Source organism: Palaemon carinicauda, chromosome 5, assembly GCF_036898095.1.
Source record: "Palaemon carinicauda isolate YSFRI2023 chromosome 5, ASM3689809v2, whole genome shotgun sequence".
Lineage (NCBI taxonomy): Eukaryota > Metazoa > Arthropoda > Malacostraca > Decapoda > Palaemonidae > Palaemon > Palaemon carinicauda.
In genome coordinates this window covers 182909601-182923811 of record NC_090729.1, presented here as the reverse complement: position 1 = coordinate 182923811, position 14211 = coordinate 182909601, and the positions used below count along the sequence as shown (strand labels likewise).

The following is a 14211-nucleotide window of genomic DNA, read 5'->3' as shown; positions in this document are numbered from 1 at the left end:
GTTGGTGATGAGATATTTAGTTGGTGATGGAGTCTTCTGTGGAAATTAATCTTCAGTTTACTTTTTGATAATCAGATAGTAAAGAATATGGTAATGAGTGTTTCTGTGTTGTGTGCACTATTGGGATATGCGTAAAGTATCAGCATGTGTTAACCATTTTTTTATGTTGTTTTGAATAGGGTAGAAAGATGATTGGAGTTGATAACCTTTTTATTAGAAGTAGGGCTGAATAGTCAATACTGTTAACCCCTAGTATTTGCTGGTTCATTTCTTGGGTATACACATTTGCTGCTAGCAAATATATTTCATCTGATCCCAAATTTTTAGAGGGTTAGGGGAAAAATAAATCATGAAAGGTAGTGCTTAAAATTTATTGGCTCCTTCTCGTGACATGAAATTTTTTTAATAGCATCAGTAAACTAATTGAATTCATGGTTTATACTTTGCTTATGAGGCATTACCAAAGACTTTGCATTGGGTTGACAATTAATGAATTTTAGGTAGCCTTAGTATAACGAGCTTATTTATTTCCAGCCGATGCTAGGGTTTGATTGTAATGCTTTTCATTCATTGTTAAAAACTAGTTCTTGTTGGCTAATCATTTTATTATGAAAATTAAAAAGTACCTGACAGGTTTTGAAACAAGTTGGCATTGGCCTAAAATAGTGTTTTAGAATTTTAACCCATTTGCTGTTTGAGTACAGTAATGTGATCATTATTAACATTGATATAAAAATTTTAAAGCACCATTCAGATATCGGCAGAATAAAAAAAAAATCTTGAAAATTACAGTATTTAATAGGTACTGTATATTATAAGATGATGATAATAGCCTATGTGTACTTGAAGGTCATACATTATGGGAGGTTTAATTTAGGATGGAACTATATGTTAAAAGAATTATCAGATAATGTTTCTTTAGTTGTCCTCTCAGATATATGGAATAAATCAATTTTCTCATGCCTAGATTTTTTTTTTTTTTAATGAAATTTAGGCATTCAAATTGGGTTTAAGATATTATTTTACCTGTTAGAATATGAATACTTGATCAAATGCTAACCTTTTGAGTTAATTATCTTTTTGATTCCCTACCCAAGGATGTCTAAATCAAGGGGTCGTTTCAAGACTTTTGTAAAGAAAAAAAATCATCATTGTTAGAATATCTTTTCACAAGATACTGCACATGCATTATCTTAGTGTTGAAAACATAATTTCATAATTACAGGGCATACCATAGCCACCTCTGAAGTAAGAGTCACCATGTAGTTGGAAAATTGATTTTGTACTTGCTTTCTGAATCTGTTTCTAAGAGTGAGGTTACCAGAAAGCCAATGCAAACAGCAAATGGGTTACTTTGTAGGTTTGGATACAGTTTCACTCAGTTGAAGTAAATTGATAAATATTTTTGAAATGTTATAAAACTGTGTTGAGCTTAAAGAGTGAAGTGTGTGTTGCTAACTTGTAAATTTTGGTATCTATTTAATGAAATGCACTGTAAATATATGTAGTGTGTATATATTACATTCTTAAATTAAAACATTGTATTTTTCAGAATAATGAAAATATGTAATTTTATGTTACTTTCACATCAGCCTTTTTATAGATTTTTTTAAAAGTTTCCAGCTATGTATGAGTGTCAGTAAATTTATAAACTGTATCCAGGTCATCTTTATGAGTTCTATTGTTGTCTTAGGGCTAAATTATACTTTACGTTCATATTGGGAAGGTCGAAGGAAATAATATTTATACAAATAGTCAAAAGTTGGGCCATGTATTGATAGTTGTGTCAGTAGTGCCAAGCGGATACTGGTGGTAAAACTGATATAATAGTTATCTCCAGGCAAGATCACATAGAAGTATGTGTTGAGTTGGTAGACTGTTTTGGTTATTGATGTAAAGGAAAATTCATTCTTACTAATAATAGTTGTGTATGTGTATGTAAGTTGAAGTTTTCATTGCTTCATATCTTTTACCTTTCATTATCATATAGCTACCATTAACTTGAGAGCACATCAGGAAATTTATTCTTTTGAAAGGATAGCACAAAATCTAACAATTTAAAGTGAATTAATTGGGCTATTTGAATTGTTTTGGCTTGGAAGGAGTTCTAAGGCTTTAATATTTATAGTTAAAAAATAATTTTGTGGCATTATTTCAAAGAGATTATTTTTTTTTCAAACTTTGTGACAAAGCTGAAGACAAGTTACCTTGAAAATGTAAATTGCTAAAATTGGGTATCACTTTCTAGTTAGATATTTTTTTAATTTTATTTTGTTTATCCATTTTTTTTTAAATTGCAGAAGTCCAAGTGTATAGAGTGGCAGGATAATACAGTCAGTATAGCTAAAGGGCAAGCTATGTTAAGTTCTTGTTTGTACACCTTCAATATGGTGATTACATCAGACACCAAATTTATATGTAACCTAACTCTGTTGTTTACAATACCAAAATAGAAAGGGCAAAAGGGTATTTGTTTTAAATATATGAAGGTATGCACAAATATAATGCTATTAACTTTGGTAGTTCATAAGAAGTAAACTAAAAATTAATGGCTCCCACATAGATCGATTTAACTTATTTTCAGGTTGGTTTTAATCTCCGCACGGAGTGTAATTCATTAATGCAAGTCATCACATTCCAAGTATATATTTTTATTTTCCCCTTTTGGGCAAAAAAAAAAAATGCTGACTTTTAAGTAGTTTTTAATTTGTGCAATTTATACCAGATCTCAGCATTCTGGAACCCATTTAATATGCTTGCTTGTTTTCTTGGCAATCCATACACATTTCATCCTAAAATTCAAGTACGCTACATGCTTATTACCCTGACCATTTAGTTTTGTTTAAACTTTGAAATAGAATGAAAATTCAGTGTACTGTATTCTAGTTTAGTCATAACTGACTAAAAACAATGTTGTGCATTGGCTCATTAACACAACCTTATCCAGGATATTGGTGTGCTCAAACATATTTATTTTTTCCTAATATCTTAGTTTTGTATGATTATGGTTACTAATGTCTTGAGGGTGATTATTTATCACGAGGCTTATCAAAATGTGAATTGACTAATTCCTGCTATTCAGACTTTTTCTTAATTCATATATAACTTCCTGATACCCATTTACTATAAATGATCAAGAATTGGCTCTAAAAGATATTCTTTAAATAGCTCGTAGTATTTTTTGTTTGTTTGTTATAGAGCCCTTTACTGGTTGGGCAGATAGTAACACTAACTTAGGTTATTGTATACTAATTTTGAAATTTTTGGGTTATTTTGAACAAGGCTGCATTAGTGTGGTGACCATGGCAAGAATTGTGATATCCACGCGCGAGTGTGAAGGGTTTATCTATTGTTTGTTGCTGTAGGTAACTGATGCAATCTTATGCAAATATTGAAAGAACTTTGACATCTTCCTGTGTTTCTAATAGGGATAGGAGTGCGCTTATTGTAGAAAGAAAAGTTCTGTGTAATTACCTTTATTTTTTAGTTACATAAAAAAGAAAATCTTATACAGAGTAACTTTTGAAACGGCTCTTAAACCACTTGTGTGTGCCAAATATTGCTGTACTAGTTTGATAAACTTGTACAATATTCAGTGAGAAACACAGTTCAACAATACTAACCCTTTTAAAAAAACAGCTAAGGTAAGAAATGTTGCCAAGGCTAGATTTTTGGCTTAGTATGATTATCAATATTAGTGACTATCAGTGGATTATTTATAAAACTGCCAGTTTAAATATTTTCTTAGTTACCATTATTACAATACTGCGTACTTTATTTTGTATCGAAGTGACACTGGTATCAGTCATAGGGCATTGATTTGAAGCTGAATTTCATAGTTTTTATGAATGTCTGGTTTGATGCTTTTCATTGCTGTTGTTATTTTTATTGAATGCATAATTGGGAACATAATTTTGTCTGAACTTATGTTTTGGTGAACTATATTGACATCACTGGATAATATTAAGAAACCTTATGGTGAGAATTAATTTGTAAATTTGTACAAACTGAAGATGTACAATTGCTAAAACATTTCAGAATCTAATAGCTCAGTACAAACAAAAACATATTCAGGTTTTTAGTGTAATCCCGGCAACAGTTAAGATGTCTGCATGGAGCACTGAATTGCAGACATTAAAGCTCACCGGGATTGCTGTGTTGTGTGCAGTCGAGTCTATATATAGTTTTGCAATGTTAACTTTTAGGGGTCACTTGCAGCACTGCTATAGAAGTCGCCTAGCTATTTTCATATTACTGAATAATTGATTGCTTTAGCTGTTGTCACATTTTATCCTTGACATTTCAGTTGTAGCTCTCAAAGTTAATAAGGCCATGTTTAAATAGAACAAGTAACTTCATATTGAAACAGTTTTTTATAAAGAACTATTGTGTTTGAACAAACTCAACAGTATCAGATAATTATTTACAAAATTTAATTTTTTTCTAATTTCCACAATTGATGTAAAAATTTACTGTATGTAGAGAAAATTACCTCATGCTAGTAAAAGTACGTTATTTATTTTCTGAACCATTTGCTGCATATTCAATTGAACATTACAAAATTTTAGTTTTTTATAATTATGTTCTAAGTCTTTCCGTTACATAAAACTACATATACAATACTTGCTGAATTGTAAATTATACTTGCTGAATTGTAAATTATTGAATAATAGTTATACTGTACAGGATTTATTTTTATTTAAAAAAACTTTCTTTTGCTCTTAATTTGATTTAGAGAACTATTAGTTGAAATTCAAGTTACTGGCCATTAGCTTTGTCAAACTCTCTTCTGATGTCATTACAAAACTGAAAAAAATGAAGAATTAAAATCCATTGATGATTGTACAAACATTGGGTATCATATGGTTATTCCAGTGGTGTTGCTTTTACTCTTTTTTTACAATCATGATTTTGTTATCTTAAAGAGGAAGATGTTATTTAATATTGCAATTAGGATTGTACAAAAAATATATATATTTCAGTTGGTATTCTTCATAACTTGATCCCATTACAGTTACAGGCTTTATTAAAATGTTACAGTTTACCCAGTTATTTAAGATGTGCTCATCATAGTTCATTCTATAGTTTTGTTTGTGATATACAAGAATTATTTACTTTGTTGAAAATGTTACGTATATGCGCCCTACGTATGATTTGTTAGAAATGTATTGTAGTTTTTAAGTAGTCATGCAGCCAGTGATCCTTAGTGTATATCTTAGATATATATATATAGCAAATATATATAAATATATACTGTATATTTCTGCTTTAAGGCTAATTGCATTTTGATTGTTGGGTTTACATCTACTGTCACCTTTCAAACTGCAGCTCCCTTCAAGCAGAATATTATCATTGAGATGAAGAGTGTAGTGGTGTACATTGTGAAGTAGTAAAGTGCAACTTGCCCTACTGACAAAAAGACAAGGTGGTCATCACTGGATGCAACCATTTTTTGATATACTGTAAAAACATGACTGATTTTTATACCTCTTTTCACTGCCATTCATAAGAGCTCCATGCCTTGAATGCCTTTCTGTCATCTGCAGCAGCGTTTTTAAATTTTTTGAATTTAAGCATCCTTCTTTCTTGGATGGAAAATGTGAATAAACTGCCAAGTGATACCTCTTGCAAAAGAAGGTTGCATGTGTATATTGTCTCAGAGATATTGTAAATATGGCTTATAAGCTGGAAGCAACTGATAGAAAGGCATAAGGGGCAAAATTGTAAATAGTGTAAGATATTAAAAAGCGATTTTTGTTGTGTTGCTGGTCACAATCACTGATCTCAATGTGTGTTCTAATGCCCCTGCTACTGCCAGTTATTCCTCATGGGTTTTATCAAGTCACAGTAAACTATGTGCGTATGTGTACTGTTAAAATAGATGGCCAGTTTGAGTTTGTTAAACACATACTGGCATGGGCTGTGTACATTTGTAATCAGATTGGTAATTTAGGGTTTTGCTATTTTTGTTCAATGGAGAGATTTAGAAATAGTTGAAATTTCCTATTCAGTTAATGTTCATCCCTACTAAATTGATTCATTGGTTATGCAACAAAACAAATTTTAAGTAGCCAAAATTAGTAAAAAAAAAAAAAATTGTCATTTTAAATTTAAAAACTTGATCCAGGTAACTGGTCTTCCTTTAGAAAAAAAACAAAACTTGAAATCTAGATTTTGTGTGAAGCACGTGTGTCGATTATGATGGCATTGTAGGGATGAACAGTGATATATGTTATATCCTAAGAATCAAATATTGTAATTATATGTGATCCATCCATTTTTGTAAGTCACTTCTCTAGTTCCAAAGAAAATTAATTGAAATGAGGACTTGAAAGTTCTATGTGCCCAAAAAAAAGAAAAGCAGGAACTTGTAAATATATAAATACCTTGTATATCGATATACATTCAGGTCATAAATCTGTGAAGGAAAACATTTAATGCATTGAAAACCACACAAAGAAGCTAGTTTTGTTTCTTACCAGCCTGTGGTAGAGTAGGATTTCAAAACATGGATTTTTGAAAGTTTTATGGGAAAATTTATAAATCTCTCTTAATTTTTGGTATTGGATTAACTAAGCACAAGTCCATCTTTTGATCTACTACACTAGTTTGTCCATATGTGGTTTAATCACTTGTGGGATCATGACTGTAAGTACAAAAATTTTGCCCTACCTGTACTTAATGTAAAATTTCATTTTGCAGTGTATTACAGATAGCATTCAAGATATTCTATGAAGAGCTTAATGGGTTTGAAAATTTTATTAGGGGTTAACTGTTGAAAATTAAACAACATTCACTTACCAGATTTGGCAATCAGGGAATGGCTTGTATGCTATCGGGAATATACATTCTTTGGTTCTTATCCATGTCTTGTAAAATTGTATCCATTGTTCAGAATAAAATTCTCAATTGTTTTTATAAAGGCTTTATTTGGGTTTCATACTTGAAAATAAAAAGAGTTACACCACTAGTCTGTAAGAAATATAACGACCTGCTGTTTCTGAAGGACGAATGATCTTGACTACTTGTCCACGTTTCAAACCAAAATATCGCGCTACTGGATCACCTGCTTGAATTCTCATGAGTTGGTTGTCCTTTAACTTATATCTGTGTAAAAGTAAAAATCTTTTTATAAATTCTGTCCCAAAGAGATATTACATATGGCAATTATTTTACTAATAAGGTTACACATGTCTTTTGACAAAGTAGTCTAGAAAGCCATCAAAGCATCTTCGTCATTGGATTTTTTTCTATTCGGGCAAAAGCAAGTTAGATGAGAATCCTTTAAAATGTCAAATATAAAAAAATTGAGATTTGAATTTTTCATAGCAATATAAACCTGAATCCTTAACATGTATTATTTTCAGTCCACTGCATGTCACAGAATAGACAGACTAAACACTTTAGTCCTTTGGAATGAAGGGGGAAATTGAATGCAAAGGACTTGGGTTTGTATGGCTTACAAAAATGCAAATCAACTAATTTTGTTACTTGTTCTTACACGACTAACATTTTATTCTTTCAAATAGGGAGGAGACATGCACATTTAAGGAAGAAGTCCCCCCCACCCTAAAACTGAACTAGAAGGTTCTTTTCTTTCACGGATAATTCAACCGAAGCGCTCTATTGCGTCATCGCCCTCTTTGCCACACAGGAGCACTGACTTCTATGGCAAGGACTGTTTCTGAGGGCTCTGCATACTCCTCTGGAAGTGAAAGTATTAGTTTCTCCCCAGATACATCTCATCCCAACTCCTAGGCAGCAGTTGCTGGGCCTGAAAGTGTGTCTTCCACATAGAAAACAGGAACCTCTGAGAAGCGAGGCTAAGGTCGAGAGCATCAAGCCTACCCGTTCAAACGTTCGACCAGAGCATGAGACTGTGTGAGACAATCAACCACGTAATCACAGCCCTCAACACAAACAGTGAGATGCTCAGGAGAGGGCAGTGCTTAATACTGCCCAGCTCTCGTCACAGGAGCTGTTGCTTGCCTCCCCAATGAAGTGTGAGCACTAAGAGGAGTCTACATTTAGAGGATACCTCTTGAGGTCCTTTTAGAAAGAAGGTAAAAAAGAAAGCAGCTAGGGTTGTGATGGGTAATGGAGAATTGACAACCCAAACTCATCAGGGTTACAGGTCATGCTTATCGAGGTTTATAAGGAAATAGCAACCTCTGGAGTTACGTATTATTCCTCTGTAGGTCAAGAAAGTGTATCCAGAAAGGGAAAAAATTCTCTACTGAAGCTCCCAAGATACAAGAGAGAATACAGACTTTCCAAGATAAAGGTCTTCTATCAAAGAGGGTTGAGTTCGATTAGAGTCTGTTGTGCAGAACCATCACCACAATTACATCAGGATGCAGTCTCTCTAGATGAGTTGACCCTTTTCCAACCACACGTACTGTGACTGCTCATCTCTCTCCCTTTTCCATAGAGAGTGGAGTTAGGGAAAAGAAGGACAATGCCCCGAGAAAGAAAAGCGAAGGTCTATTGCCTTGAGAAAAAAAAAAAAAGAGGGGTAAAAGAAAAAAAGGCCATCCCCACCAAATAGGGTATGACTTGCCTCTCCTAAACCTGCTGAGCCATCCCATCTTGCCCATTCCTCAGGCCCTGCTGATGTGAGGCCCTTAGAATTGACATCCAAAGACCCCAGGAAGAGTCTTCTTTCCCGAGAGGTTTGGAACTTAAGAAGATCAATAACCTGGGTGCAGCTTCGAAAGCTCCATTCTTGGGTAGGAAGACTTAATATAAATTATTTTAGAAGGCTTGCACCTTGAAGCACCACCCTGAGTTGTTATATTAGAGTCAAACGATTCACTGTCAAGATGACAGCACAAGTTTTGGCAACGAAAGATTCTCTGCGAGCGGCTCACTTCTAAACTAATACCCCGAGTCTTTTCTAAGGAGAGGCCGTATTATGTGACAGATGGAGCTCATTTCTCTCTGCTTGCCTTAAGGCTTAGACCCTGAAGTAGCAGGATGCGGACCCCAGGGATGTCAGAGAAAAGGATTGCACAACCCATTGACCTTTTCGGCATCAGAGTCGTGAATATGGAGGCGGCAGCAGCAATGTCGGTTCTACAGGCCTCTTCAAGGTTAGATCACTTGTTTGGTATGCACTCATACTTTGCAGTTCCTCAGAACCTGGCGAATTCTGATACAAAAATGTTAAGAGGTGCTCGTCTTTCAATTGCAACGGCGGTAGAGCAACTGGGACACCACTTTTCTAAGGAATAACTGCATTCTAAGGCACAGAGATGCAGTGGTGAACAAGTTTGTTAGAGAGAGCCTCAAAATCTTAAATGTAGTTAAGGACTACCACCTCAACATAAAGTTGGTAGCAGAGATCAGACTCCCTAGCTATTCTAGTCAAGGTGACACAGGAAGTCCGAAATATGTGTCCTAGTGGCTGCAGAAGAGAAACCTGATGGAGGGAGCCCCATTGTAAGTTTCCCTTCCAGACCTCATCTTTTCCTCAGACTAGTCCAAGGAGGGGTGGGAAGCCCACATACTCACTCCATGTCAGGTCTATGGAAGGAAGACAAATAAGAAGTCTGGCATCAACATCTTAGTTGAAAGTGGTGTATTTGGCACTGATCCCTTTTCGAAAACTAGTGAAGTCACTTAGTAGTGTTGATGAGTGACAACACTACAGTAGTGGCTATGTTAACAAGCGAGGTGGGTCAGTTTCTAGCCTCTTTCCCAATTGGGGGCAAGAATGCAGTCGTGTTTAAAGGACAACGGAGTAACCTTGCCAGCACGGTTTACATCCGGGGAAAAAAATGTTTGAGCAGACAATATGAGTGATCGCAATTAAGTTCCAGGCTCAGAATGGTCTTTGAATCCTCTTGTGGCAAGAGAACTTTTGACTCTGTGAAGTTTCCCGATAAGATGCTCTGTGAAGTTTCCCGATAAGATGTTTGCCACTCGCCTCAACAACAAACGTGCAGTTTATAGCTCACCAGTGCGTGACCATACGGTAGCCCTAGAAGTCACATTCCAAAACCAGTGAGATGGCCTCGACATTTATGTCTGCCCACCGTTTTGTCTCCTAAGCAAAGTGACCAGTAAAGCCCTCAACATGCCCAATCTTCAGATCTCTCTGACAGCACCAAATTGGTGCAGTAGTCTGGGTGTCTCTTCTGGAGGCTATCCAGCATCTCTGAGAGATGGGCTTTTTGCGAACTCGCTGGATGCCTCATAAAGTCTTTGTCAGAAGTCTACCAAGCAAAGTGGGCAGTCTTCACGAATTGGTGTTGTAGGTCAAACACTTCTCTACTCAAAGCCCCTGCTTTGAGCCAGGTCTACAGACTGAGTGGAATAAATCTCTTTCCCTTGAGGGAATTATTGGCTTTGACTTTTGACTTTGTGTCATTCTTGACCCCCTTGGCAAATCAAACCCCTAGCTTGGAATGTGACCAGTTTCCTTCGATCAATAAAAAAGGCCCCTTACTCTTACGACAGCATTTCTGTTAGCCTTAGCCTTGTCCAAAGGAGTGTGAGAACTGAATGGCCTAGAATTTTCCTTGACCTTTACCCACTGTCACCTGAATCTACCCCTATTACAGTACTGTATAGGATTTGGGTTTGTACTGCTAGAAATAATACAAATTACTTTAAATATGTGATTTTCTCTCTGGGATATTCCTACCTTCCAGATCCCATACAGGAGCAAGGAAGCTAATTATAGGGACATAAAAGCTGTTACGGCCTCAGCCAATACTTGAAAGTAGTACCAGATCCGGGAAACCTATCTCCCCAGCAGGGAAATAACGTTGGAAATGTCCAACCGGGCACATCACAAGAAATCTTTGGCAAGACAACAATCCATCCTTCTGCCTGTAGGGGTTGCTTCTTGGTTGATATCGCTTATAAAAACTCTGCTCCATTGTGTAATTTGCCAACATCAGGCATCTGCCCAGCATGTTGGCAGTAGCAGCATAAACTGTATACCCTTGAGAGGGGGGAAAAACAAAATTTAGAGCCAAGTCATTCTGCATCTTGGAACTTTAACAAACGTGTTACCTTAAAAGGGGTGAATAATAGTCGTGGGGAAGCTGGAAATATCATTCAAATATAGATGCATTACGGTAGTCCAAAATCTTTTAACTCATAGTCACTATGCCGATAGGTGAACTGGAAGGCTACAGACGACTAGGCTAGTGAGTTCTTCCTTGAGATTGTACAGTAGATACGAACTGACCAAAGTTGCATCCTCACCAAGCAAGAAGGAACAGAGTTTGGTCATTTCCTTCTTACACTTGTTGGGCTAATAAGAAGGCTGTGACTCTCATACACATGGTGCAGTATCCTCCTCAAGTAACATTACTAGGCCTTCTCGTAGCACCAGACATTCTTATATAAACTCAAATTGAGGAATAGGATCGATAAGGTCCCAAACTGGTGTTCAAGATCAGTAGTGGGTCTTTATCACACAGAATGTGAGATGACAGAACCCGCCTAAATGAAGATCCTGACACTTTCCTCTCAAAGATGGAGAGAAGGCACTAGCTTATGGAAAGGATTCCCATGATACTCTTGGGAAGAAAAACAAGTCTCATGGGAAAGATTTCCATGATGAACTATGGTTATAGGAGACGCTTATGCCCGTCCCATGCAGTGAGAGGAGGACCAACCCACCTCAGGATCTTAACCTCTGTATAGACAAAAGTATTTACATCCCTTTTGAGCATAAACCAATCCTCTGAGAAGGGGAAATCAAAACTAACAAGATATTCTTTGACAGAATCAGACCAATACTGTGATCTGTAAAATGCTCCGTGCGGGTATACTAGTTCTGTACAAACCCCTCCGTTAAGTCCTCTCTCAAAGCCTACCAGAGAAGGGCGCGACACCACTCGACTTCCGGCCACCCGTAAATGTCCAAGGGAAGTGGACAGATACGCTTCACCCACCGTGGTTACTATCCTAGGATGGACCATACCTACTGCTGGTGTGTCATAAGTCACTGGTTGACCCGCATCATTCCCTTCCAAAGGAGGGTGGTGGTTTCAAGGGCAGCACAAGGCCTGCTTATACCTGGTCTACTGTGCTGGCGAGTAGCGTGTACGAGACTGCTTACCTGCATTCAGTGCCACAGCAATAGTTTCAAACGGGGGTCACACACAGTTTGACTGGACACGTAGGAATCGCCCAGTGACCGAGCTCCATTACAGCCTCTTGATAGGGGAAAGCAGCTCTCTAAGGTAAAGGACATTCCTCCTATTATTGTTATTACTAGCCAAGCTACAACCATACTTGTAAAAGCATGATACTAAAAATAGCCAAGTGAGGAACGGAAGCAAGAGAAGTACTGTAATGAGCAATTAATATAAAGTATAAAGTGGGAGTATAATCTCACTTTACAGAGTATACTTTAACCTTGATCGCCCAAGAGTTGGTGTCATTGTCATAGCAGTCTCACCTTGCTGACCTACTGTGAATGTATTGGTCAGTGAAAAAGCTCCTTAGCAGCTCTCAGTGAACACTGATAGTAGTTACACCAAACTCCCGATCGCTACTCAACCCTGAAAGAACAGGTATGATCTCAAACTGGGCTGAGGAGGCTGGCATAGTTTATAGTCTTTCTAATCAAAATATACTGTAGTCACCCTCTCACCAAGGGACAAAACACAAGGTTTGTATGCTCACAGGAACAAAATCCACTTCACTTAACTAAATATGAAAAACCAACTTTCATCAAAATCAAAAGTAAGAATAAGATCAAACACTCGATAAAGATCAGAGCACCGGTATGTACTAGTAGACAAAAGTGACTTCTATGACATGCATTTGGGCGGTACATTCTTCTCACACCACCTGTCTTTTATTAACTAATGATTCGATGGATTGCCGTTCCAGTGTTGCTAAAGACATACCCGTATTTTAAAGGACGAAAGGTTTGTACAAGAGTAGGAACATACCAACTTTTGGATATATAAGAATTTAGGTCATGTTACAATAATGTAGCCCGAGAGGATTTTCAGCACATGTAACTAGGGAAAACCCCACAACTGCAGTATAAAGTAAAATTTTAGTTTGGAGAGCAAGACGGAAGTTGAAGGCTAAAATGGGAATACAGCTCGGACCCAAACCATTCTACAAAGACCTTCAAGTAATGTCCATAGTTCATTTATTGAGTTGCATTGATGAAATTAACATCCTAAATGGAATATAATATTGGATAAACTCACCTTTGAAGCAATTCTGTTTTTTCTTCAGCTGTCATCACCACATGTTCAGGGACAAGTTCATGCTCTGTGATATTGATCAGTAACTCGGATTCTAAAAACTGTTCGAGGATATATTTTGGAGCCATGTCTACTAAAGCCTGCAATATAATAAAAAAAAAAAATGAACATGGGAACAAAATACTCCCTGCTTAAAAGAACACTAATGTTACAGCATAGGAAAAAAAATTTAGTTTTCAACAAAAGCCTTATTAATATAAACGAAAAATTATAATTGAGTAGAAATGGCCATTTTCAGCATACATAATAAACATTGAGAAAAGTTTAGAAAATCCACTAAAATGGTACAAGGTTTTTGGAATTCACCATATTGTTTTCTTGAACCTCCAGTTGAAACTTCGTAAGACATACTGGCACAAATAAATGTTAAAAAAAAAACTATATACAGTATGTGATGTAGACTAGGTAGTGTGTTTAAATATTTAAATGGATCATTACCTTCCATGAAATATGCACTCTTCAAATCTTACCACAAGAAAAGTTTATCATTTGCCATTTTGCCCTGGAAGGGCTTAGCACAGGGATATATGTGGCAATCTAAAAGTTTCTCTCTATATATATACATACTGTATATCCCTGGGGCATGTGAGAATTAATAAACTCTGGATGGCAGTGTAACTAAATTAGATACCCATCTCAAAATGGTTCAGTGACTGCTCTTTGTTTCTGAGTGGCATCTAGACCTGCCGGCCCTCCTGTTAGGAGCTTCTTTCAGTTTGATATGTTAGTTGTTGATTTGGATATCAGCGGTAAGCTCAGGGCAACAACAAACTTAGGTAATCAATTACAGACCATGTTAAATTACTTGGTACTGTTCCTCCTCTGACTATCTCATTGTTTTTATTAGACTAAAATACCATCATACCACAAATGGTAGGCATTATGGAATAATCGATCTCATGATAATGGATTAAAACAGATTAACCCAATAGTTTGTAGGTGTTGTTCATCACTTCAATCAACA

General features: G+C 36.3%; 1 protein-coding gene across 3 annotated transcripts in view; it reads right to left on the bottom strand.

Moving 5' to 3' along the window:
• Positions 1 to 6909: 6909 nt before the first annotated feature.
• The window catches only part of Polr2E (DNA-directed RNA polymerases I, II, and III subunit Rpb5), a 49494-nt gene continuing 42192 nt past the window's right edge, over positions 6910 to 14211 (bottom strand). For all 3 annotated transcript variants that reach the window (XM_068374441.1, XM_068374439.1, XM_068374440.1), the window contains exons 4-5: positions 13191 to 13327; positions 6910 to 7107 (exon numbers count right to left, since the gene is read on the bottom strand). In XM_068374441.1, the coding sequence (XP_068230542.1) occupies positions 6960 to 7107; positions 13191 to 13327 (285 nt within the window). In that variant the 3' untranslated portion in view covers positions 6910 to 6959. The remainder of the gene's footprint in view (positions 7108 to 13190; positions 13328 to 14211) is intronic.